Source organism: Varroa jacobsoni, unplaced genomic scaffold (assembly GCF_002532875.2).
Source record: "Varroa jacobsoni isolate VJ856 unplaced genomic scaffold, vjacob_1.0 scaffold_573, whole genome shotgun sequence".
NCBI lineage: Eukaryota > Metazoa > Arthropoda > Arachnida > Mesostigmata > Varroidae > Varroa > Varroa jacobsoni.
In genome coordinates this window covers 21,132-44,389 of record NW_019213475.1, presented here as the reverse complement: position 1 = coordinate 44,389, position 23,258 = coordinate 21,132, and the positions used below count along the sequence as shown (strand labels likewise).

Genomic DNA, 23,258 nt, shown 5'->3' with positions numbered 1-23,258 from the left:
ACGAATGCGAATAGCTAATATGGTTTCTTATGTCTCGCCGGTACTTACGTCAGTAGTAGCAGTAGTAGTGATGGTAATTTGTATAAAATAATTTTAGACGATTTAGTCAAGAAAAAAAAGGAAAAACTATTCTATTTTCGGATTTGTTCAACTCTGAAGCATACGGAAATTGACGGATTGGAAACGGTGCATACTGCAGCCACTAATACAGGTAATTGTTGTAATAACATTACTACTTGGTTCTACTGACAAATTTTCTCTTAGTTTGTAGCGTAAGAACGACCCACGAACGGGGTCCAACCTACGAATGCTAGGTAAACTCTCAAGCATACTGCCTAGCTTTGTGGGGTGTTAATCTGTTTAATTTAAAGGTAATTCGCAATGAGAAAACTATTTATTTGTTGTTCGTTCAGTTCCGGTGGCCTTCTAGACGTGGCGTACGTGCTCTGAAGGTTAGACACACGCATGCATGCACAAATAGTATGTTGCCGGTGCCAAGAACAACTGTGCCATTGCTCTTCAGTTGCACAGTAGACGGATACATCTGTTGTTTCTTTTTTTGTAAAACTGAAAAATCAATCTCAACTAGTCTAGTTAATTCCTTTGTTGAAATGGCGATCTCCGTGCATTTGAATAACTGTTTGAAATTTTTTGGACTCATAATATATTCCAAAGCAACATCTCAAGTCTTCGTTGACAGGACTATTCTGATCCCCAACACAACGAGGCCCATCTGTCGATCGATAATTCACATGCGACCTATACCTATAGGGGGTAAGGACACTACACACTTCAAATTGGCTAACTGGCTTTCACAGTGACTACCCTTTCTTGTCAACCTGTGATAGTACGATTTGTCAGCTAAATACTTATCTCTAAGCTGCTCAAGGTCGACAGTTGGTCGTTTAGTCTACTTGGCCTAATTTAAAAATAGCCCTAGCATTCTCATGGATGGACAGACTTACTAGCCCCGAGCAATGTGCACCTCGCAACCTGCACTCGATACAAGTTCGCGCGGTGCAGACCTTTTTTTCTCGGTGCTGACAATTACCGTACCGAACAGTTTAATCGAGGGCAACTGATGCGTGAGGGCAATCAAAGAACTCCGTAGAGGTGACTTGAAATTCGATTTACTTTGTTCTTTACCTTATTCGTTATAATTTATTTTATGTATTGGTAGATCTATGCTAGGCTATGACTTTTCAAGACTATAATCGGAATGCCAATGGGTGTACGCCTAAACGAATTTTCAGTTCATATGTGATCGCTGACGCTACTCTCAAGGCGTCAAAGTAAAGGGTTATCTAGGCTTTATTAATTAATCACTAATTCTCTATCCAATTTTTGCCACCTACGAATAATGGGGAACACGCAGTCTGACATAATGAAAACAGCTGATTTCGTTTTTATTTAAAAGACAGTAACACTGCCGAGTCTTTATTATTTATTTTCTCACGTTTTTGTTTATAGGGCTGCTTGCTTTTGGTGTTGTTAATGAATGAAGGTGAATGCTTTTGTTGTTGTTGTTGTTGTTTATGTGTTTTTGTTATTGTTGTCATCTTTGCTGTTGTGGCTGTCGCAGTTACTGCCATGCCGTTGTCGTTACCGTTTGCCAGATTAGCTATACTCCCATATCGAGGCATTTCTTTGTCTATGTGACAAATCGTTCATGCGCTATATCGTGTTGAAATACTGAACTATTTAGCTTTTGAATACTGCTTGCAGTCTATTCATTTTTGCCCGTTTGCTATTTCAATATATCGACGAAATTTATACTAAATATGTGCCTTATTGGCATCCGAACTTAGTTGGACTAATAACGCACGGTTATTTGGTACCATCAATAAAACGACATAGAAATGCTGCCGGTTTAGTCGACTAGTGTTTATTAGTGAAATTCAGAAAGATTTATTTCGTATACAATAGCTAGATAAAGTATTATATCAAGTCAATATATTCCAATGCGAAATCAGTGGGAAACAACTGCGTTTCGTTTATTTGTGGACATGCCTGATCATTACGTCTAGTCATTATAGAGAATTTTCAAGACGAAAACATCCCTAAGCGCTAATTTCGGCCGGCCAGAGATCCTAATTTCTGGGGAAGTTTGAATCAGATTGCCAGCAGGTGAGTAACTGTGGTAGTCATCATAGTCCTTGGGTTTAGCGTGTGGTTCGCCCGGCTGTGCCACTCGAACCGAAAGAACTTAATGATCCTTGTTTACTTTTGAGAGCGAGCAACGCTCTTCATTACAGCAGTACGATCTTCAAATGGGCGTTCGCAGGTGAGATCGTGCCATAATAATAATGATAATAATAGTAATAGATACTTGATAGTAATGCCGGAGCGACAACGTTTGTCGACAAAGCGGTACCACCTTCGGGCTGTGGGAGAGCAACGTTTTGTCTCGGAGTCCGAGTAGCTGTCCTTTGCACGGTTAGCTTTTCCTGAGTCTGCCACGACACTGATAACGAAGCTCATTCCGAACACAAATATGCACTCAGTCACCACTACAGATCCGGTCTATCTCATCATTCCCGCGTGTTTCATCATACTTGAGTTACTTCTGCTCTAGCATCTCAAATACTCAGTCTTTTACTCTTCCTCATTTTCTCATCCAGTCTGATATTAAACTACGTCACACGCTTGAAACTTCATCTATTAATGTACACATTCACTCTTTCTACCTGTCTCTAGCCTTCATCAAACCAACCATTGTCGTCCGACGCCGCGGATTGGAAAATGCCACTGATTATCAACAACATTCATAACCTAATAAAATTTCTCCTGTATCACTTCCTCTTCGTTTTTTCTCGAGCCTCTCCTCACAAACACACGTCCTCTTTATTCATCGAGTTCAAGATTCGTTCACTTGATTACATATGCAATGCGTGCTATGGTGCATCTTTGCAATGTCTTCTCTACGCTCGCCAGCTTCAAGAAAGCCTAATCATTTGTCTTCACTTGCCAGTTATTGAAAACGGGCGCGGTGTCTAATACTCTTGCATTAGCACGGGGTTTGCGGGCTTTTGCACTCAAGTTGGTAGTTGGTTAATAGTAGTACTGTTGATTAATTTTTCGATGAGATATAGGATTCTTCAGTAAAATGTTCCAATTAGGTAAAAAATTAAATCAAAAACTGGTCTAGTTGGTCACTGTCTGAGGTGCCATTTTAACTTTACATTTTTAATTTGCTGTAAAATAGTAGATTCGATTATATCCACCTCCATATACAAGCGATTTCGTTTGTGCAATAAATAAAAGCTCAGAAGTTATCTAAACTCCTAGTGAAAATAACTTCACACAAGATTGGTCGGAAGGGGAATCGAAACTTTTACGTAGGTAGTACTAAGACACTGCTTGTTTAAGCCTGCCTGGGTGAAGGGCATACCACGTGATAACTCAACGGATAATAGTCTTAGTTATCTTTTCACCGCATGAATGAAGTACGCTAGCATTCGATCGAAGTAATAGAAAAAGTACCTTTGTTCTATTGTAAAATTAAATTTCTTTCACAAAACGGTTATGCTTTATATTTTTACTTCTAACCTGGCAGAAACCAACAGCTAATTTAAAATCCAATGCTGCTCGCACCTATTCTCGATCGCTAAAAGTACTTTTATGAGTTACTTTTACCCCCATGGATGTCTTTAGGGGGTTGCGGATTTTCCCATTCAGTGTGGCCCTGAAAAGTGTCTAGTATTAGTGTAACAAGCAATTATAGCCTCATATGTTTTTTTTTTTTACAAGAATTGGTTGACGCAGGTTTTTTTTTTTAAATGCCTTTTTTCTGTTCGTCGAACTCGTATTGAATTGCTGTAGCGTTTGTGTTCCTCTGTATGAATGATTTAAGCCTAGGTAGTGTATTTGAAGAATGTGTAACAACGCCCGTTCATTATTTTCGACATATTTGACAGTTTCAATTTTAGTTCAATAGATGTATAATATAATATTCAATCAGATTTAGTAAAGTGCGTACATTGTTTTTGATTTTTCCCTGATGGTGAGCTCTTAGTCCTTTACTAGTTTTTTTTTTTTTTTATCTATAGAACCATAAGCGAGAATTGACGCATATACAGGCCATGTAATATAGTGTGTCAGTTTGGTGACGACGCACCGAACTCAACCGGAGGCACGGTGCTCCAGCTAAGCTGCTGCCCAATCTGCAACCTTTTTTCGAAATGTCATGCCCCCCGTCGAGCGTCATTGAGTTTCGAAGAAGTGCTGGAGGTGCGCGTTACGCTATACGTTTGTAGAGTTTCACTTCTTTTTTTTTTCGTTATCAGGTCGACGAGATAGTGAAATTACACGTCGTTGCAGCGTTAGTGATCGTTTATGGGACGAGGATTGATAACGTGTGCGAAGGTTATTCCTATCAAAAGGGCAGCTCCCTTACGTATCACCATTCATGTGTCTTGCTATGCATGGGTATCTCGATGCTGTCATTGGGGTGCCGTGGCAGTGTCCTGAGTGCGACACGAGTGTGTCTCCCGAAGTACTACTATATACGTTGAACCGTTATGATATTGTGTTGTTGATTTTGATAACTGGTAGTTGATTGATGGTGGTTTGTGCTTGGTGACACTGGTGGTCATAATGTTTGGTGAGTAGGCTACGGTTAGTGTTTGGTTTCTGTGTCGTGTGTTGTTTTCTTGAGTCTTATCCGTGCGCCCGCTTGGCTCGCGCTAGTTGTCAAACAGGGATCATCTGCTGTCAATCTTGCTTCAGCATGTTTATAAAAACTATACATTCGCATACTAAAGCAGCATTTTTCATATTTCGTATGGTTTTGTCTCGCATTTAATAGCATCATCATCATCATCATCATCATCATTCTTACCACCGCCGTCGTCGTCGTCGTCGTCGTCGTCGTCGTCGTCGTCGTCGTCGTCGTCGTCGTCGCCGTCGCCGTCGTCATCGTCGTCGCCGTCGTCGTCGTCGTCGTCGTCGTCGTCGTCGTCGTCGTCGCCGTCGCCGTTGTCGTCGTATAGAGCAGCATTCGCTTGCCATCGATAGTTGCATTCGCGGTTAACTTGCACTTACAGTTATACTTGTTTATGTATATATAATTCGTCAAGTTTATTTTATTTGACTGGTGATAATATAAATTTAATTCAAGAAGCGCTTCAGGAGGATGCAAAGAAATCGTAACGACACGAAAATCGTGCACTCTCTCAGAATAGACATATTATATTTCGTCATAGAAATTGGCCTCTTCTTTGAAGAGAGAGAGGTACATTTTGGAAGAGCTCTGACAGCTCTCGAAAGTCAGTACGTCGCACACAGTATGTTCATGAGCGTGCCATACCTTTTCCAGGAATCTCCTTCACATCGCACACACCCTCCAAAGCCTTCGTGACATCAGCGCATATTCGTTCAACGTGTCCAGTCAGCTTTGCAGCTATATTCCTGAAAAGCGTTGGCGCTCTTCTAATGAATCTGTCATGACGCAGTTAAACTCGCAATGTTGCTTTTTGTCAAGTTCCCGAACAAGGTCCTTGCAGTGGATCGACTGGCACGTGTTGCAATTGCAAAACTTTCCATAGATCTACACTGTTCTCGATTTGTTTGTATCTAATTTTCCATTTCGCCTTCATGTTAGATTCGTTCAATCTTCCTTGACATTTCGATAGCGTATCATCGTAATTATTATATCATATAATATTTCTCTCTTTATTCATTAGTCTTTTGCCTTCTTCCGCTTGTTTTAGCTTCTTTTTTACTTTCGCTCCTTTCTCTCTCTCTCTCTCTCTCTCTCTCTCTCCTCTCGCTCTCTCTCTCCCTCCGCCCATTTCTCCCTCTCGCGTTCTATCTCTTCTAGACACATTTTATGTACATCAAAATCACAGTTCACGTTGTCAATGTCACCCTACACACTCGTCCTAATTTTCTCCTTCTCTCCCTTGTAGATGGCCAGGGTCAGGTGCGGTGCTTAGTGGGAGGGAGGAGCATTAAGTAATACCAGATTGCCGCTTCGCCGGAGGCTTACAACTACGGATAGAAAGGGCTACATCTGCCCAGACGAGCGGTGACTGTCGTTCAAAACTGTTGTTCGAACGTAATTTCTTTTTGTATTTTATTATGACCAGCACTGCTTTTCTCAGAATGCTCTGCCTGCGCGCTATTCCTCCCGGCCGCACCTGAATCCTCAACGGTCTTCCACGCCAGCGCGTGTTGTTGTTGTTGGTGTTGTTTTTGTTGTTCGTGTTGTTGTTGTTGTTGTTGGTATCGTAAAAATGTGTAGTCCTTCGTACCAGCTATTGTTGTTGTTGTTATTATCAATAACCTCGTCAGTATTATTAGGTGATCTTCTGATCCTTGTTACCATCTTCTAATCATCGTTAACATCATCTGCAGGATTTTCGCTATAATTGTTGATTGCTTGCTAGTATAATGTACTAATTGTGTACTTGCTGTTGTTATTGATGAGAAGCGAGCGAAGCTTTCTTATTGTTGTTATTATGTCGAGATGCAACTATAAAGTGCTCACGACGAGACCGATGTAAGTCGATAGACGATGTGATAGTCTGCCTACATACTAGTAATATCAATAGTGTTTTATGTATACCACCCTTAATGGTCTATGAGAATTTCGTCGTCGACAAAATTCCCCGACAGACACTAGTACACCACAGTCAATCAGTAATAATAAACATCTTGTATCTACTATGTATGCTGCCCATTTTAACTCCAAACCGTTGTTGTCAGTCCTGCTGCTTCTGCTATTGAAATGATCATATTGGAAGGTTACTTTTTTTGCCGGCGTGACAAGGCCACGCGAAGTTATGGTCGTCGTCGTCGTCACGAGCAATTACCACGTTGCCTTCGTTCTTTGCCTATATCCAATGTCTTCCTGTATCGATGTCTGTCCGTTTGGGGGTGTTCCTGTGTGTGTGTATGTTTCCCCGTAAACGTATAGCAATGCAGTTACGAATGAATAGTCGTATGTTCATTGTTCGAGCATCTGCCCAAGCTGGTGCACATGTACGTTTTTTTTTTGTTTTTAGAGTAATTTTTACTGTTGCTTCGAACATATGATAACGTTGTGCTGGCATGCTGCTTATTTTGACCGGTGTTGGCCTGGTTCAGCGTGGTATAGTCGTACGCGTGTGTGTATGCGTGTGCGCTGTCTTCGTGTCAGACCTGGTGTCGGTAAGTTAATGTAAATAGGAAGCAATGATTTTGCTTGTAGCCAATTGATGCTGATCATCTCGTGTTGAGTGCGGTCACGATAGTCGCGCGCCATGATCGCTACCCATCAGATCACCTTGTGCAAAAGATACTTGACTGATACGCGAGTAAAGATTATAGGCGTTTAGGTTATTCTCGTTTTTTTACCTATCTGCAATGCAATGTAGTCAGTAACCTGTCCAAATTGGTTGCATAATAGCAATGATGATAGTACTAATTGGTAGCTTCCGATATATGAAGAACAGTAAGACGAGACATGTTTGGTCGAAGAAGCTATAGTATTTAGATGGTAATCAAATATAATGGGCTCGAACGTTTTGCCTAGCGAACAGTAAAGGGGGAATAGTGTTTCTCGTAATTCAATTGAAAAAGACAACATATTTTTTTGTGTTTGCTCGGCTGTGTTAAACTGGCGTGTGACCGGTATGTCGATATATACGTCATTGTAATATTGTGATTAACACCTTGCACCGTGCAATTTGACCTTATGTCCTGTCGACATTTCTTTTGTCCGCTCCTCCGTTCGACTGCTATTGCCATGTTGGTGTTGTTGACGTTGTTGTTATCGTTGGTGTTGTTGTTGTTATTATCCTTATACTGAAAAGTTTGAGTGAATGAATGAACGTATTTTGATGGGCGGTGAGTGGCGAATTTACGGAAGCACATGACTGGTGAAAGCTGAACGACGAATTCTGGTATCCCTATTTTTTTTCCTATATATAAGTCTTTCTTTCTCTTAAACGTTTCTCTATTATTTCTTCCTCCCTCCCCCCCCCTCTCTCTCTCGCTCTCTCTCGCTCGCTGGCTCGCTCTCGCTCTCTTTCGTCTATTTGTTTTCTTCCTTTTTTCACTGTGTTCACTCATCCTCGTTGCCTTATTCCTAGCCATATAGACGTGTTTCTTGCATGATCAGTGTTTTTATTCTTATTAACGTGATTTTTTGCAGTTTGTACATGAACAATATTCATGAGAGACTAGAAACGTAACTAATGAATTCTGATGAAATTAGATGGAAGGGAGACCAACCATGAGGTTTACAGATGAGTAGATGGCCAGAGGCTGCAGCGAACTCGCCAAACAAAAAGATTCAACATCTATGACAATAAGTCTATTTCAATTCATTCTTTCTCTTGCCTACGGGAAATTTTCGTTTTTCCCTTTTTTTTTCACTCATCATTACCCCCTATATTCTCGTAGTACAGAAAAACTCATTCTATATATATCATGCTTATATAATTATAATAATTAATAATAATAATGGTCATAGTACACTGCTGTCGTAGCACGTGGCCGCAAAAATTTAGCCGTAATATCATCGATTCTTTTCTTTATATTCATATTATCATTATTATTATTATATTTATTATCATCAGTGTTATTATAATTATCATTTTTATGCGCATTATATGAAAATAGTAAATTTGCCACCGTTTTTAGGAGCCGAACAGATCTAAGTAAAATACAATTAGTTATCAAAGTGGGTTTTGACTTAGTTCGACTCCACTGAGAACTTTGCTGTTTTTAAACTCCGTTCATCTCTCTCTCTCTCTCTCTCTCTCTCTCTCTCTCTCTCTATTTCGTTTTGCTTTCATCTGTCTATTTGCCCATATGCATTTGTAAAACCCTCCGCATGTTTCTTCTCACTTTGGCTCGTCTCTACTCCGCCGTCCATCACTTTCGGTGCTTTTTGTTTTTCATAACTGTCTGTTATACATACGTATGTATGTGTATATATGTATATATGTATATATATACATATATATATGCATATATATATATATACATACATATATATATGTGTATATGTATATATAAACACCAAGGGTTGTTACTACTGCATTCCGTGTAGTACACATGTCACTATTATATTACGTTATAGTCGTCCGTCAGTCCGTACAATACCAATCTCTTATACCGTTATGAGGTACCTATTAATATATTTATATAATTTGTATATACCAAGTAGCAAATGAGTCAGTCCGCTTCGTCGTCGCCTGTAGAGAGCTCGCATCGGCAATCAACCGACGGCGGGGTACCGACGACGTCATAGCGGGCATTTTCGCCATGAGTGCTCCGTGGACGTCCGACACGAACATCTCTTGTTTGCCGTCGTCGCTTAGGGACCATCTTCTGTGGAGAGTTTTTGTTTCCATAGTGAAAACATCGCTGTCGAATAGCTGTTGTCCTCTAACTTAGGCAGTGTAGATTTCGGCGTTGTTTTTTTACCTTTCTACTACTTAATGTTTTGCGTTCCGTTTCTGTCCTTTTCCTCTTGGGTCGCAAGATGGCGCCCTGCCTCACCGGGAGCCGTGATCATTTTATGATCGGGTCGTCGCATCCGCAGTCGCTGCACTCGTCCCCACTCCTGTGCGCGTAGTCCTACAATCCTCGGACAATAACTTGTCTGGCGTCAGTTTAGTTGTCTATTTTTGAATGCTGTAATCGTTGGGAAATTTGAGTATCTCATGCTCTGTGAAGGGTTACTGGCGTATTGATCTTTATGTCCTTAGGCCTTTCTCAGGCCCCTGGTCCCAGTGCCCTTAGACTTTCAACCAGTCGATAGTCGTTGTCGTTCCTCGAGTTTTCAAGTCTTTCGTTCTTAAGCTCACACTTCGGCGGGTATGACACTATCAGCCGTTGGATCACCGTTCTTTCTATCTTCAGCTAATCATCATTCTACAGTACAAAAGTAGCGAGCAGCAAGAGCTCTGCGAATTCGGCAACACGATCGCGTCCCAGAAATGAATACACAGTATACACTAAATATTGCACAATATTTATGACTTATTTTTCGCTGGACTCGCCGTAATCGTTGTCGTCCTCTTCTGTGCTCGCTGGGCTCGTCCAGCTGCTGTGTTCGTGGCTGTTCGCCATTGACAAGATGACATAGAGATCGAAATTTCGAGGCTCTCCGGCGGGCTTACATCTATAGCCATTTTTAGTTCTACCGTAATTTCTTTCTGTTACCAGCATCACTAATCTTACCGCTGGTACTACAGGAACCTATATGATGGTTATTAGTACTGTTTCCTCTAGCGCTTCTAATGCAATTACGACATACTGCAATACATACCACAACTGTGATACGGCCATTTTCAGTTACCTTTTCGCCGTCTATGCGGAAAGCAAAGAGATTTCGCTCGAATTTTCTATTCAACTTGAATTTCTTTGTTTTTCATTACATTCAATGGACGATATCGTTCGCTCATGAAGGTGAAGACGTTTTTCCATTACAGTCGCGTTCTGTCGATATCCGTCAACGTATTGGTGTATGTGTTTATATGTGCGCTATTAGAATAATGAGTTTTGCTTTGCCTTGTCTTCCATTTCGTGTCATTACGATCTAGTAAGTATGTATGTATATATATATATTGTAAATACCATTATATATGTATATATATTGAGAGAGAGAGATTTCTATGCATCCATAATTAGTCTGTTCATTCAATTCAGTTAGCGCGTTCACCATCTTGTGGTTATCGTTGCAGATCTACTTGTTACAGCTTGTAGCTAGCTATCTGTACGCCTTCCCTTCGCAGGTCTTATCAATAGCTACTTCTACAGATTATCATCATTACAAATGACGTTTCAGTGTAATTTCACTCAGAGAGCGCGCGATGTCCCAGTTTTACATTATTCTTCACAATCAGATCATTATGCTAGTGCGTCGAGGCGAGTGGTCCTAAATCCGTTACAAGCAGGGTCACTCGGGCCTGACGTACTAGCACGAACGCTTCATATATATATGAGTGCTACCAGTATTAGATAGATGGCAGCCCAGTTGGTCATGAGGGTTAGCTAGCTGGCTAATAAGCTTCGTAAACTTCTCGAAGTCTCCGAAAACGAGCACTCATTTAGAATTTTCCCAGTTTATATTTAGTGATCATCAGACGAAACCATGCGGACCGTCCCTATTTTGTCACGTTAATTCAACAATCCCAGTGATGTTTACCTGTATATATGTATGTGTATATGTATGTGTAATCAGCGTTGTCAGTAGTATATCTATTCAATTACTTTAACATAGAAAATATGCCAATCCCGCTGTGCACTAACAGGTGGGCTTCCATACGTGTTACACCATCAGCATATTTTATCGTCAGCAAGGAAACTATTTTACCACAATGAATTCGTTATTTCACATCGACCGTAAATCCATTATTAACCAATCAATGATCAATCAAGTGAGTCTACGTCGCCGTGTACCGGAATCGGCCATTGTCGATATCCGCTCGTTGCTGTTGTGTCGTGAGTTCCATATCAACAAACTGACGCCATTTTTAAACTACTGCTTAACTTATCGAGGTTCGTTTGAGGTCAATCGTGCCTGATTGTCATTTTGTCGCTGCTGAATTTTTCATTCTGAGTTAAGGGATTTTCGTTAGATGGCTATCTCTCATCGACGTCCGTGTTCTCTGTCCATATCTTCCCGCTGAAATCCATACTTTGCATGAACGTAAACACCGGCTGGAGTTGTGACAATAGCTCAGCGGGGGAGATAGCGTGTTGTCATGACGGCGTAGCAAACATTGTAACGACGTTCTCAGGGCTGATGGCGTTTGTTGTGTAGGGCTAGGTGGTCCGACCGCGAGAAACAGCGATCGCAGTGGCTGCATTTAAACGGCTTCGAACCCGTATGTTTCCGGTAATGGCGCGTTAGTTCGTCGGATCGGGCGAACCGCCACTCGCAACCCTCCCACGAGCACTTGTATGGCTTCTCTCCTGTGAAAGGAATAGCATAACACAGAAGACGACACGGCCATGCCAAAGACAGGCAAATCGGTTAGCGAATAGATCTGAGAGGATTACTTTTCGGAGGCTAGAGTACGAGAGTAGGGACAGTAGGATCTGAAGGGCAATGGCAATAGACCAGTAAAACTACATGACACATGAGACCTGGAATAACCGTCAAAATAAGCATCATAACAAATGTTCGAGGTATCTTATATAAGGCTAGATACGTCGAACGGATGAGAAGGTATCGGTGTGTACGTTCGAAATCAATAAGCCGACGTCCTGTCGTTAAGTACATCGAGGACTTCGGTTGATGAGTCATACGAGGACGAGGCGGCAACAGTAAGGAACGCAGTAGTGCCTCACAGCACAAAAAGGACAGACCGAATTCGGCAATAAATAGAGCTGTACGGCACTGTTCAGCTACCAGTATTGGATAGCATCGAGGACGGCGCGGAAAGTCGTAACCTTATAGAGAGAACGAAAATGGTTCACGTATTAGCTAGCAGGATGGCTTGACTGACGCTAGAACCAAATGGGTAATCCCCAAGACGATCATGACGATACAACGTATTCACGTCAATAACGGTGCTGCTTGTTATTCGATTAACTGGGATTTTTTTTTGATGCGGAAATTGAGTATTTAATAATAAAATGTAAACGAATAAATTGTTGTTTAGTATGAAGTATTCTCTAAAAATGAGCGATAAAATTACTATAACCGCTATAGACTTATATTAAAAGTTAGCAATTCTATATTATACAATTGATATCTGTCTACCTTATATACCTATCTCATATCTGCATTAAATTCCCGTTTCAGTGGGTCGGTTGAAGTCGCCATTTAAACTTATAGCCCTCTAGCGGTCCAAATGGGCTGAGCCATGTTTCATCCCAACTATATTGTAATAGACAATTTGGTGGAACATCTGGTGTTTTTTTTTTTCTATTTGTCTTTGTTTTTTGATTTTGCAACCTAACAATCGGTCTCGTACACGTGTACCGATCTCATAATCCAATAATTTTTTGCTCTATTAGCTGAATTTACAATCAGCACTTCCTTGGTAATTAGTGTATTACAGAGAGATCCGATAAATTCCAAATGTAGCCAACAGACATTCGCGGCTTGGCTTGCGGCTCGACACTTGGCTCAATCACAAAGCTCTTGCGCCTCCTTCGTCCATTTCTGATCCCAATGATTTCGCCAAATATCGATAAACTTTAGACGCGGCTTAATTGAAACTATTCCGGAAACAATAAAATGTATTAATGTAAAAAGTCTTCCTACTTTTTTTTTGGTTGGTTGTTGTAGTATCCACATGATCGACAAAAACATCACAGGCTTCTAACGAGAATTTGTACCGCTTGAGAGCAAAATTCGCTAGTATTATAAAATATCAGACGGTGTAAATTCAAATAGTGGCCTTTCTTCGGACAGCCGAGCAGACCAAGCGGCGAGGACAGTGACAGGCCAATGGACTGGTCCAATACTCCATAGCTATAGACCCATGCTTGTACATGTAGGCGTCTCAATGACATATAGCACAGACTCAAATAGGCCACGGTGGGTACAAAAGTGCGGAACGCTTGTGGCAGTAGCAACGAACAATAACTATCTAAGCATGGCGGCATCTGGCCACTGTTATTGACCAACACGCATCTCAATTACGTTCAACAGAAAAAAAAAAAAACAGGATTAAGAAAGGGTCCACAGGCGGCATTGGTGGTCCGTTCACTTTCCTTGTGCTAGTGCTTATACTATGATCTTCCTGGGTGCTCCTTCATGTTCGAGCCAAACATATTGATTTTGCGAATATAGACACGATATCGTTAGGGAGCGATACAAGCTGCCAACCAAGTCGTTGCACCAGTTTTTTATTGATGGTTGAAGGTTAGCTACGTCTTTTTCCCATGGTCTTTGCAGAGGACTCTTGCCGGCAACAGCAGCAGCTGCCGCCGTCCCTGAAGTCCAGCGCCAAGCAAGCGACTACTCAAAATAATGATATTCCATGCTATTTCTAAGAGACGTTGGTGAAACTCGCCGCGTTCGCGCATCGCCTTGAAGGAATTTCCTCGTTTGGTCGGTCATGCCGCTATCGACTATCTACAAAGATGAAGACCACAACGACTAGCCACGTGGCTTCTTCACCAGTGTGCGGTCCAGTCTCTACGGCCATGGTGCGTCGTCCTTCTTTGTCCTCCATTGCGCTCTCAATTTCGCTCCTATGGCCCAGCTACCAGCCATGATCGTTGTCATCGTTATTATTTCTATTACATAAAGAAACTGAAATGAATAGTGCAGCCAGCGGTCATTCTAGAATGGCTTTGACAACAGAGCAAGCACGGAACTCTGTGCGATTTGCCTTTGTTCCAACAGAAGCTTACTGCTGCTTTGTCGACTGCGTACATAGGAACGCGGTATGACCAACAGCTAAGCAATTCTGGTTTGCGAGAGGATAACTCGAAAAAAAATGCCACTTTTTTGGAAAGTCTCCTTTGAACGTAGAGTGGATTCCCATTACGAAATCCTCGCGCGTATTTGAAGTGTATTTTTACCCACCTAAGCCTGACGGTTGCTACGAACTTCCAACTCAGCTTTCGTCTGGGTCTGTTTGTAAAATTGTTTACCCGTCAATACAAACCGGAACGTATACTTATTTATAAGTGAAATCTGCTTTGGGAGCAATGAATTAATTCGAATTTTCCAACAGTTGATTAAGAACACGCGAGAATATATGTATATATATATATATATATATATATATATACATATGTATATATATATATATATATATATGTATATATATATATATACATAGAATACAGAGGAAAGGCGAGACAACTCGCTACCCACGGCATGGGTTTGCCAACTTCGGTGTGCCGGCGAGGTTGACAACAAGGGGGGAATGCGGTGAATCAAGGACTCCTCTTTTCCGTATAAAAGCTGAAGTCTCGCATCGCACTCGTTCACCCATGCCTGCTTTGCAGATCCTTGTGTTCCCTTTTGTGGACGCAGCCGACATACTGGCGCCGGCCGGACAGCGGCTGACTCATGTAATAAAAGTACATGTTCCCTTCACTACTAGCCTCTCCACATTGCCCTCAGGGTCACACGGTTCCACAGGGCAGGCATAGCGCCGAGCGAAAATATGGAAGAATGGAGCAGGTAGTGCACAAAACCAAAAGAAAAAAGGATTTAAAGGAGATCGTGTAAAAAGTGTGCGGTCCGAGAACATATTTGTTGGATATGGCCGGAGCCAAACGGTTGGTCACCCGCCTCCTCTGGCCGGGTGAAGGCGGCCAGGTCGGTTCGGGATTCTGGCGAGCGCGGAAAATACGGCGGCCTGCAGGAACGCACTCGCCAACCTCAAGAATGCCGTCGCCGGCAAACGCGTTCACCGCTGGAGCTAACTGAGAGGCAAGAGAAAAAATATATCAACATACAGAGGTCGGCGACAGGCTGCGCCTTTCAAAGACGCGCTTTTAAGAAAAATAGCCTTTACCGCAGCGTCTTCGCATATTAAGCTACCCCTGCATCCCTACACGAAAAATGGCCTTAGACTGCCTCGCCCCTTCACCTGCCCACATTTGCCCTTGACATGAAGCGCCGTCGGGAGCAAAAAGGAGATCACAAGGTAAGCAGAGGCACCTAAACATGAACGTGTCAAAAAAAAAAGAAGGTTTAACGAAAGTACACATAAGGGCTATTTTCTTAAAAGGAAAAACCCTGCATCGAAACATTTACCAGTATGCGTTCGCTGATGCGCCTTAAGATGCGATGATTTGGTGTAGACCTTCTTGCATCCGTTGAACTGGCAGCGATGTACGCGTCGCTTTCCGCCAGACTCAGCCTCGAAGCGGCGATTTCGACTTGACGATACTCTGAACGAAACAGTCGACGAAACGGCCTGTTTACGAGAGACATCTGGCGATGATGGGGGAGACAACGGATGTCCTGAACCGACCGGCAGAATTTTCATCGTTGCCATCATGCCTTCCGGAATAAGGGCCTTCCGCCGTTTGGCTGTCGACGGCGAAGCAACTGGAGCCGTATCGCTATCCCAGGACACGCTACTCGATGATGAAACACTAACTGCATCGATTTCTTCCGCATTGCCATTGAACTCATCTATGTCTTCTGTTTCTTCGGAGCTGCCAATTCCGCTGTCCAGGTGTGATGAGATGGAACTGCATAATAGACGTTCTTTGGCCCCTTGCGAGATGTCCTCCCACGACCGCATGAAAACGTCTTCTACCAATCCTTCGTCAAGGGCGTCGGTTCGCGGCTCATTCTTTAGGTATCGTTCCATCTCGAGGATTGTCTGAAATCATTCAAAGAAAGAGTAAAAAAAATGATAGCAAATTCGTTTAGACAAACAAATGGCATCATCGGGAGCTTTCACCCGTGGGTAATTTTGCTCAAGGAGAGAAAGGAACAACCAGAAATCAATGAGTGTGGTGAGACAACGTGTATTGCGATAGAAGTAAAGTGAAGAAAAATTAAATAATAAAGAGGTCAAGGACGAAAGGATACGATAAAACGCGGATCGGCGTCACGCGAGAATTTAATCTCGACACCCGTCAAAGGTTGCGGCCACGAGGAAATTAGGTAAAACGGGAGAAGTCAGGCTGGGTTAAAGGCAATATCGACTGTATAAATTGAAATGGAGGCCACTTTGTTTTCTTGCCTTCACCATGCATTGTCACCTGATTCGTTTGTGCGACCACTGTGTTACATAATTTGCGTATAACAGTTACACTCTTATTAGCAGCGGATATTTTAGCAAAAGTTACTTCATATATATGTAGTCAATTTAAGGCACATTCAGCGTTTCTATACGATGCTAGTTATAGCGGTCGCCTTTATGACACTATGGTGATATATCTTATGTGTTTCAAAAAAATGTTAGAGAAACTTTCTGTTTGTTCGTTATTATAGCATAGTGTGATCATAACAAACTTCCATACTAACGCGCATTTGGTTTTAAAGAGGCTATGTGATCATTTCAGCACCAATGTGATAACATACAGGTACAATGCAGAATTAGATCATATTGATTTCTATCGATACTACACGTTTTCTGCGTCCCGTTGTCACGGCGGGTGGCCGCCGTTGTAGTCTGTTGGTTGCAGTTTTCTACAGAGGACTCTATGGCCTTAGTTCAGAGGGTAATGGTGTTCGAATGCAAATTTTAGCTGGTGATCAAAGCTCACCGACCGCAGAAGCAGATCGGTTGGCAACGGCCGATCTGCCGCCTATCGGGGCTGTTTCAGCCGTCCTGTCTGCCGACTGTAGACAGCAATCTGGTAAAATTTGCCGCGCCGTTATGATAATCTGCTTGGCAGATTTTCTCTAGCCCAACGCGGCTTTCCACTTTGTGGAGTGCAAAACCGGTGCTTCCCACTTCTGAATCGGTGGGCGCGTGTCGCAGCAGAAAGAACGCGCGACAGGCCTGCAAATCTCGGTCGCGTCATTAGAATATTAGCTCCTAAATATATCCTTACATATTGCAAACTGTGGCGGACCCCAGCGTTGGAGGAGGCGATGAACCCCACAGAACACGATGGAGTGGTGGCTCTTGCTTTTCCGCAGCTCCTTTCCCTCTCGCTCTCGCACTTTATTATCAGGTCTGGCACCGCCGGAGCAAACAGCAACGGCTGCTATGGGTCTTGTGCAGAGCGCTACTGCCGGCAGGACCAGTAGCGGCAAAAATAACGAGATGCATCGCAAATTTTTCGCCGGCTAGCGTTCGTGGCGTACAAATGTGCGCATACATATAGTATGAAACAGCGGGTAAAAAGCGATCACATCCCGATTAAAGACAAACCGACCGACGTGGCCAGCGAACCGCGATCTTGTCGCCGACGCTGGCGCGATGCCGCCATACATATAGCGTAGCATATAGCGCATAGTATATGCCCGCCTATCTAAAGGCCTGTCGGCTTCTTTGCTTGCATGCAGGCACTTGCCGCCCGTTTCGAAACGATGCGGCAGCACTTGCGGCTATCGCCATTATCCTGCTTCTCTTCCTTTTCCACTATGCGGCCACTATCGCCGCCCCCCGCCATCACCAACTTTTAGGAAATTTTCAGTTCATTCAGTTTTGCTGCTCTTTTGTGTGCTTGCCGGTACTGCCGCAGCTATAACTGCAATCGCTGACGGTTCCGTTCCGTGATCGTCTCGTTCTCTCGCTGCAGTAGGTGTCGCTGCTGGCGTCGTCCCGGTGTTGTTGTAACTGCCGTCATACTCAAAAATGTCGTTTGAATCAAATCGAAAAATACACACAGTTGCCGTTGCCTTCCAACCACAAGCGGTTTAGATCGACAAGTGAAGATCCCGCTGAGTGCTCAGAAGTTGTAGAGAGATGCCAGCACATATATATAAGAGATCGAGAAGGATATATATATATATATAGAACGAATAGGAATGAGGAGAGTATAAAGCGCCCATAAACATGAGGCTGCTTGTAGCCATTGTAGCTTCATAAGACGCTATTAGGCCACGTGATCATTCATATCTCTGGATTTGTGCATCTAGGCTGGTGAATATCAGAGAGTTTTCAAAATAAAGGACCGTCTTGTTGACCCGATGTATGTACCATATACGTCAGACGGACGAACGGAAGGGTAAAAAGAGAACTCTATGTTTAAGTGGCTGCACAAACGCGACTAAGGGGCACCCTAACAAACGAGCACGGTACATTGACATCACAGACCGCGCTTCCGCAATGCACTATGAGGAAAGAGAGGACAAGCTCAAAATACAAAAGAACAATAGTGTGACGGCCATTATGATTATGACGGCGGCAGCAGGGGCGTACTGGAAGCAAAACGATATGTCTCCAAAAGATAGCCAATATAATGCTGATGCGTGTGCGTCTTAGACTCTTAGTCGACCTCTTAACGATCCAATGTATGGGCATGCTTAAGCCGGTGCCTGTGTATGTTCACGGCCGTTCTGTGAGAATACACTAGGCAAAACTGTAGATATTTTTCTATTAGAGTTAGGGCATATTGATTAGCAGCTAAGTAGCTGATTAGAGCAATTAGCGGCAAAAAGCAGGGGAAAAATATTAATGTAGGAAAGCGTGAAGAAGTCATGAATCGAGCAGGGGCAAAACACTGCGGCCGTTACAGAGGCAACGACAGCGGTGGCAGGCGACCGAGCATAATCCAAGCCGTGCGGTGAGCGTCCTGGACTAGACCCATTCTAAGTTATGATAGCCAAGTCTTACAACGTCCTTCATCCACATTTACGACAATCATAAAATAGCAACGCAGCGGTGACGCGACCGCAGAAGGGCCGTAAGACCTGACCTAATCCAAGCCATCGACTAAAATAGAAAGACAGAGGGAAGCCAGAAAAAAAACCCACCGATTTGGCCTGCAACCACCTAGTCAAGTAAGCGAGGTACAAATCTAGACCTTGTATGTTATTCAGTGTCTCACTAGACTGCCGATTAGCGGGGAACAAATGATTAGTTTATAGAGAAGACAATGCAATAGGCATTGTGCGGGGTGGGTGACACGGTGGATGGACCTCTTTTGGTTGAAGGCGGGAAGAGAAAGCTGCGCCAATGTTGCCTGGATGAGTCACTTGAAACTGGTTTGAGCACTTGGAGGCTGTGATTTTCTCTGGGCCGTTGTCGGCTGACGAGCAAACCGCCCATACGCATACATACATACATACATACACATACACACACACACACACGTTGAAATACATCCACAGAGGTTGGACGTCGTGCCTATACTCCCACTTCATTTATGACATAATAAACACTGAGACTACCGACAAAAATAATTTTGCGGTACGCTACAGGGCTGGCTGAGTAGAATTCTGAATTAGAGAGGTCACATGCTTCATAGCAGTTATAGTTTAAAGCAAGTGGCAGAAAATAGAGAACGATCAATGAAGTAAAAATAGGGACAAACCATCTGCGAAGGGCCGATACAGAAATTTTCGTCTTCATCTTGATCGCAATACAAATAGAGTCTGTTCTCCTGAGGCTATGCCAACGTGAAGAAGACTAATCCCTAAGACTGGAAATACTATGGCGTTCGGCTATGTAGCGTTTTAACTTGTGGAAAGGAACGGGCGCTCAGGTAACTGTACTTTGGCGTGGCCCCAGTGGTTTATGATAATGACCCATAATCGGGAAAAGAGCATCCACTGACCGTTTAGAAATGCAGCAGTACGTATACGTAAAATTCTTTTTAGTTGATAGCATGTCAAGAGTCCTAAAAGTACAAAGGCTCAAAACGGCTAAAAACATCGGCGGGGTTTGTCTAGCGCATAAAGGCTGAAAACTTTAAAAACAGCACACTGTTGTTCGCCATAACGAGTTTGTTACTTTGTTTTAAAAGGAACTGGTTTTTGTCTAATGACAGAATTTACGGGTGAACGCATACTGATTACGACGAACAGACTGTCAATTTTTCCCCCGTATTGAGCATACCACCCCGTGGCCTTTTCTATTGTACATTATTCAACAGTCACTTAAGGGCCCGTATCATGTGGGCACAAAGCTAAACCTTTTTAGGACGAAAGATAAGTGTCTTTAGAGAAACATTGCGCTGAAATGATGATCATATAATTTTGTGAATGAGCATATTTTATTGTTTCTATTTTTCGGTTTAGTACATTATTCTGTATTATTAAGTGAAGAGGCAAAATAACCATCTAGAGGAAAGAAGTTGATGTTTAGTTTCTGAATCTGAATTTTAAAGTCGTAAAAATATAAAAAATAACTTTGGTATGATGCAAAATGGGGCAAGATAGGTTACATCGCAGAGTAGAATATTCACCGGTACAGACACTTTTCTGTACAAATTGTTTGGCAATAGACAACGCGCGTAATTTAAAATTGGACCTACGTCATGGCAGTACGTTTCGCTCATACGTTGATTAAAAGATGTAGTATTGTCTTGTATAGTATTCGGACGTGCCTTTAGGCCAGTCATACACGTTTAGGTTAATCATACAGGACCTCAAGGGGTAATAGCTCTTTGAGCTATCTGTTCGATCATAACATTTCAAGACTGCTACTCATATCGTGACTACCTTTTCACTTCTTTATTGACGCGTCGGTAGCGTATCAGTTTGATCGCCCTGTACACAAGACCCACTCGAACAGAAACAACGGCTGGCTTTGTTCAGAACATAGACATTCACGCGGCTACGGCGGCTATATCGCGCTGGTAACCAGTGAGCCTGACAAGCTACAGATGCTTTGCTAAGAGTCGGCTATCGTACTCGATCGTACACATACGTTTGCCCCTACATATTTTGTTGAGGTAAGCGTGGTAACTGGCTTATGGGCGATGCTAACACAGGTGTGAGGTCGCTCGTGTGATATACTGGGATTGCACCGCATGGATGACTTTGCTCCTTGCCCTTACTCCTGCTCTTGCTCCTTCTACCGCCACTATGGATTCCACTAGCTTTGTAGCGCATCGTATCATATAGCACCGCTGGCACTTCTAATGTTATTATTGATATAATATTAGCGCTGCTCAATGAGGCGCAATGTTTCACCCGCATTCGTTTTCTCTTAAGTCCGCTCACCGCGTCATAGACCCTTTTATAGATGCGGATTCGTTGCGAAATGGCTGGTTATCGGTTGGCTAGCAGACGGCACAACAACACCTAATAAGAACAAAAAAACCATTTCTTCATACTGTTCTGGCTGGTTCCCACTCCAAGAGCCACTCATGTCCTACGTTACTTTAAGCACAACAGCACCCTTGCCAACAGTGTAATGGCCGATTACTGCCTAGATTGTAATAGGCTTTGTCGTACCTCGAACAAAGAAGGGTGGAGATCAAAATTTAAAAAATCCAATTTTAACTTCCTCTCAGACACAAACCGAAAAATCAGCACTAACTTCACCTTACTACAGCTGCTTCGAAGAGAGGCTAGAGATAGAACAATGGTCGAATTGGGCAAAGAAGCTTCTTTCTTGAAGGTTACTTATTTTTAAAATTAACAAATGCGATACAATTTAACGCATTTAGCTGCGACTAAAGCTTCATAAAATACGCTGCTAATGCTTGTAATTTAAATGCAGATTCAAGTTAATATGAAGTTACTTAATCTACAGTTAAAACTTTTAGAGACTGACCAGGGTGGAGCTAAAAATCACCAATAGAAGGTTAGCTACAGGAGTAGGAGATACTATGTTTGTATGCGCATCGCATGCGGATAATGTGTTAATGTAATGTTGACACAACACTTGAAAAATCCTTAGTTGGTACCTTCTGGCTGAAGTGTCTTCAATCTCAGAGTAATAGAGACCATAGAAATTTTTTGAAGCTTCTGAGATGGCAATGACATCGATATTGCGGCGAGACAGAAACACTCTATGGTACAATGATCCACTGTTGGTAAAGTGCATGAGGGAACAAAACGCTTTTCATACGTTTGGTAACAGCATAGGGTTGCGTAGAATATTACCACTGCGTATCCCCTTCTTTTTCTTAATATAGAATGATATTAAAAATAACCGCGCGATGTATGTGAGCCATATTAGTTGGCTGACGAACGCTCAGGACTGACGGGGCACTCATTGCTCTTGACGCGTTAATTGTTCGCTATTTTTTTTTTTAAATATATTCTTTTCGTAACATGTCAACCCGGGCCCATATATACACAATACATAAATATGCGCCCATACATAGAAGAATACTTGACGCTTAACATCTGGATAGCTTGACTACAACCAGTGAATAGCTCGAGGTGTTACGCGCTAGTCGGGAATTTCACTTACCATATGCTACCTTTCCACGCCGTATAGCGTGCTCTGTATTGTGTACGATTCCTCCCGAGAAAACGTTCCCGGTGCCGTTGTCTTGGCAGAGGTGATATCTCAAGTAAATATTTATCTACTGTTTCCATAGGCAACCAGGACCACAGGCTTATCCAGCAGCCATCTGGGGCTATCGCCCCTGCCGGGAGAAGCGAACCGCGTCAGGTTGTAAAACGCCTGTTTATAGACGCTGTCTGCTACCACTGACGCCCCCACGACAGGCATTGCTGCGACTGCTGCGGGCCAACCGTTGCCCCCGTTGGATGCGGCGGATTGCATCGTAGCATATAGTCAGAGCGACAGGACACGCGAGCCTTCATTCGAGCAGTGTATCTGGTGAATGCTGCTCGTAAATTCATGGCAAATTCTTTGACGTCGGAATCGCACTGCAAAGATGCTGGCGTCTGCTAGTATGTTATCTTCAATTCGCATCGTCATTCCATTGGCGCCAGTGGGTGTATCTGGGTGATGGAACTTGAGGCGATGGCGGTGGCGGTGGCGTCGGTGACTGGCAGTGAATCTGTT

The 23,258-nt window shown here is 42.9% G+C and overlaps 1 protein-coding gene across 1 annotated transcript; it reads right to left on the bottom strand.

Annotated features, from left to right (window-relative positions):
* Window positions 1-1,398: 1,398 nt before the first annotated feature.
* Window positions 1,399-16,247, bottom strand: LOC111261605 (Krueppel-like factor 6). Its single transcript, XM_022835211.2, has 2 exons — window positions 15,671-16,247; window positions 1,399-11,913 (listed from the first exon to the last, which is right to left on the bottom strand). Exons 1-2 carry the CDS (start codon window positions 16,233-16,235, stop codon window positions 11,735-11,737), a joined length of 744 nt encoding a protein of 247 aa, XP_022690946.1. The 5' UTR covers window positions 16,236-16,247; the 3' UTR covers window positions 1,399-11,734.
* Window positions 16,248-23,258: the final 7,011 nt, after the last annotated feature.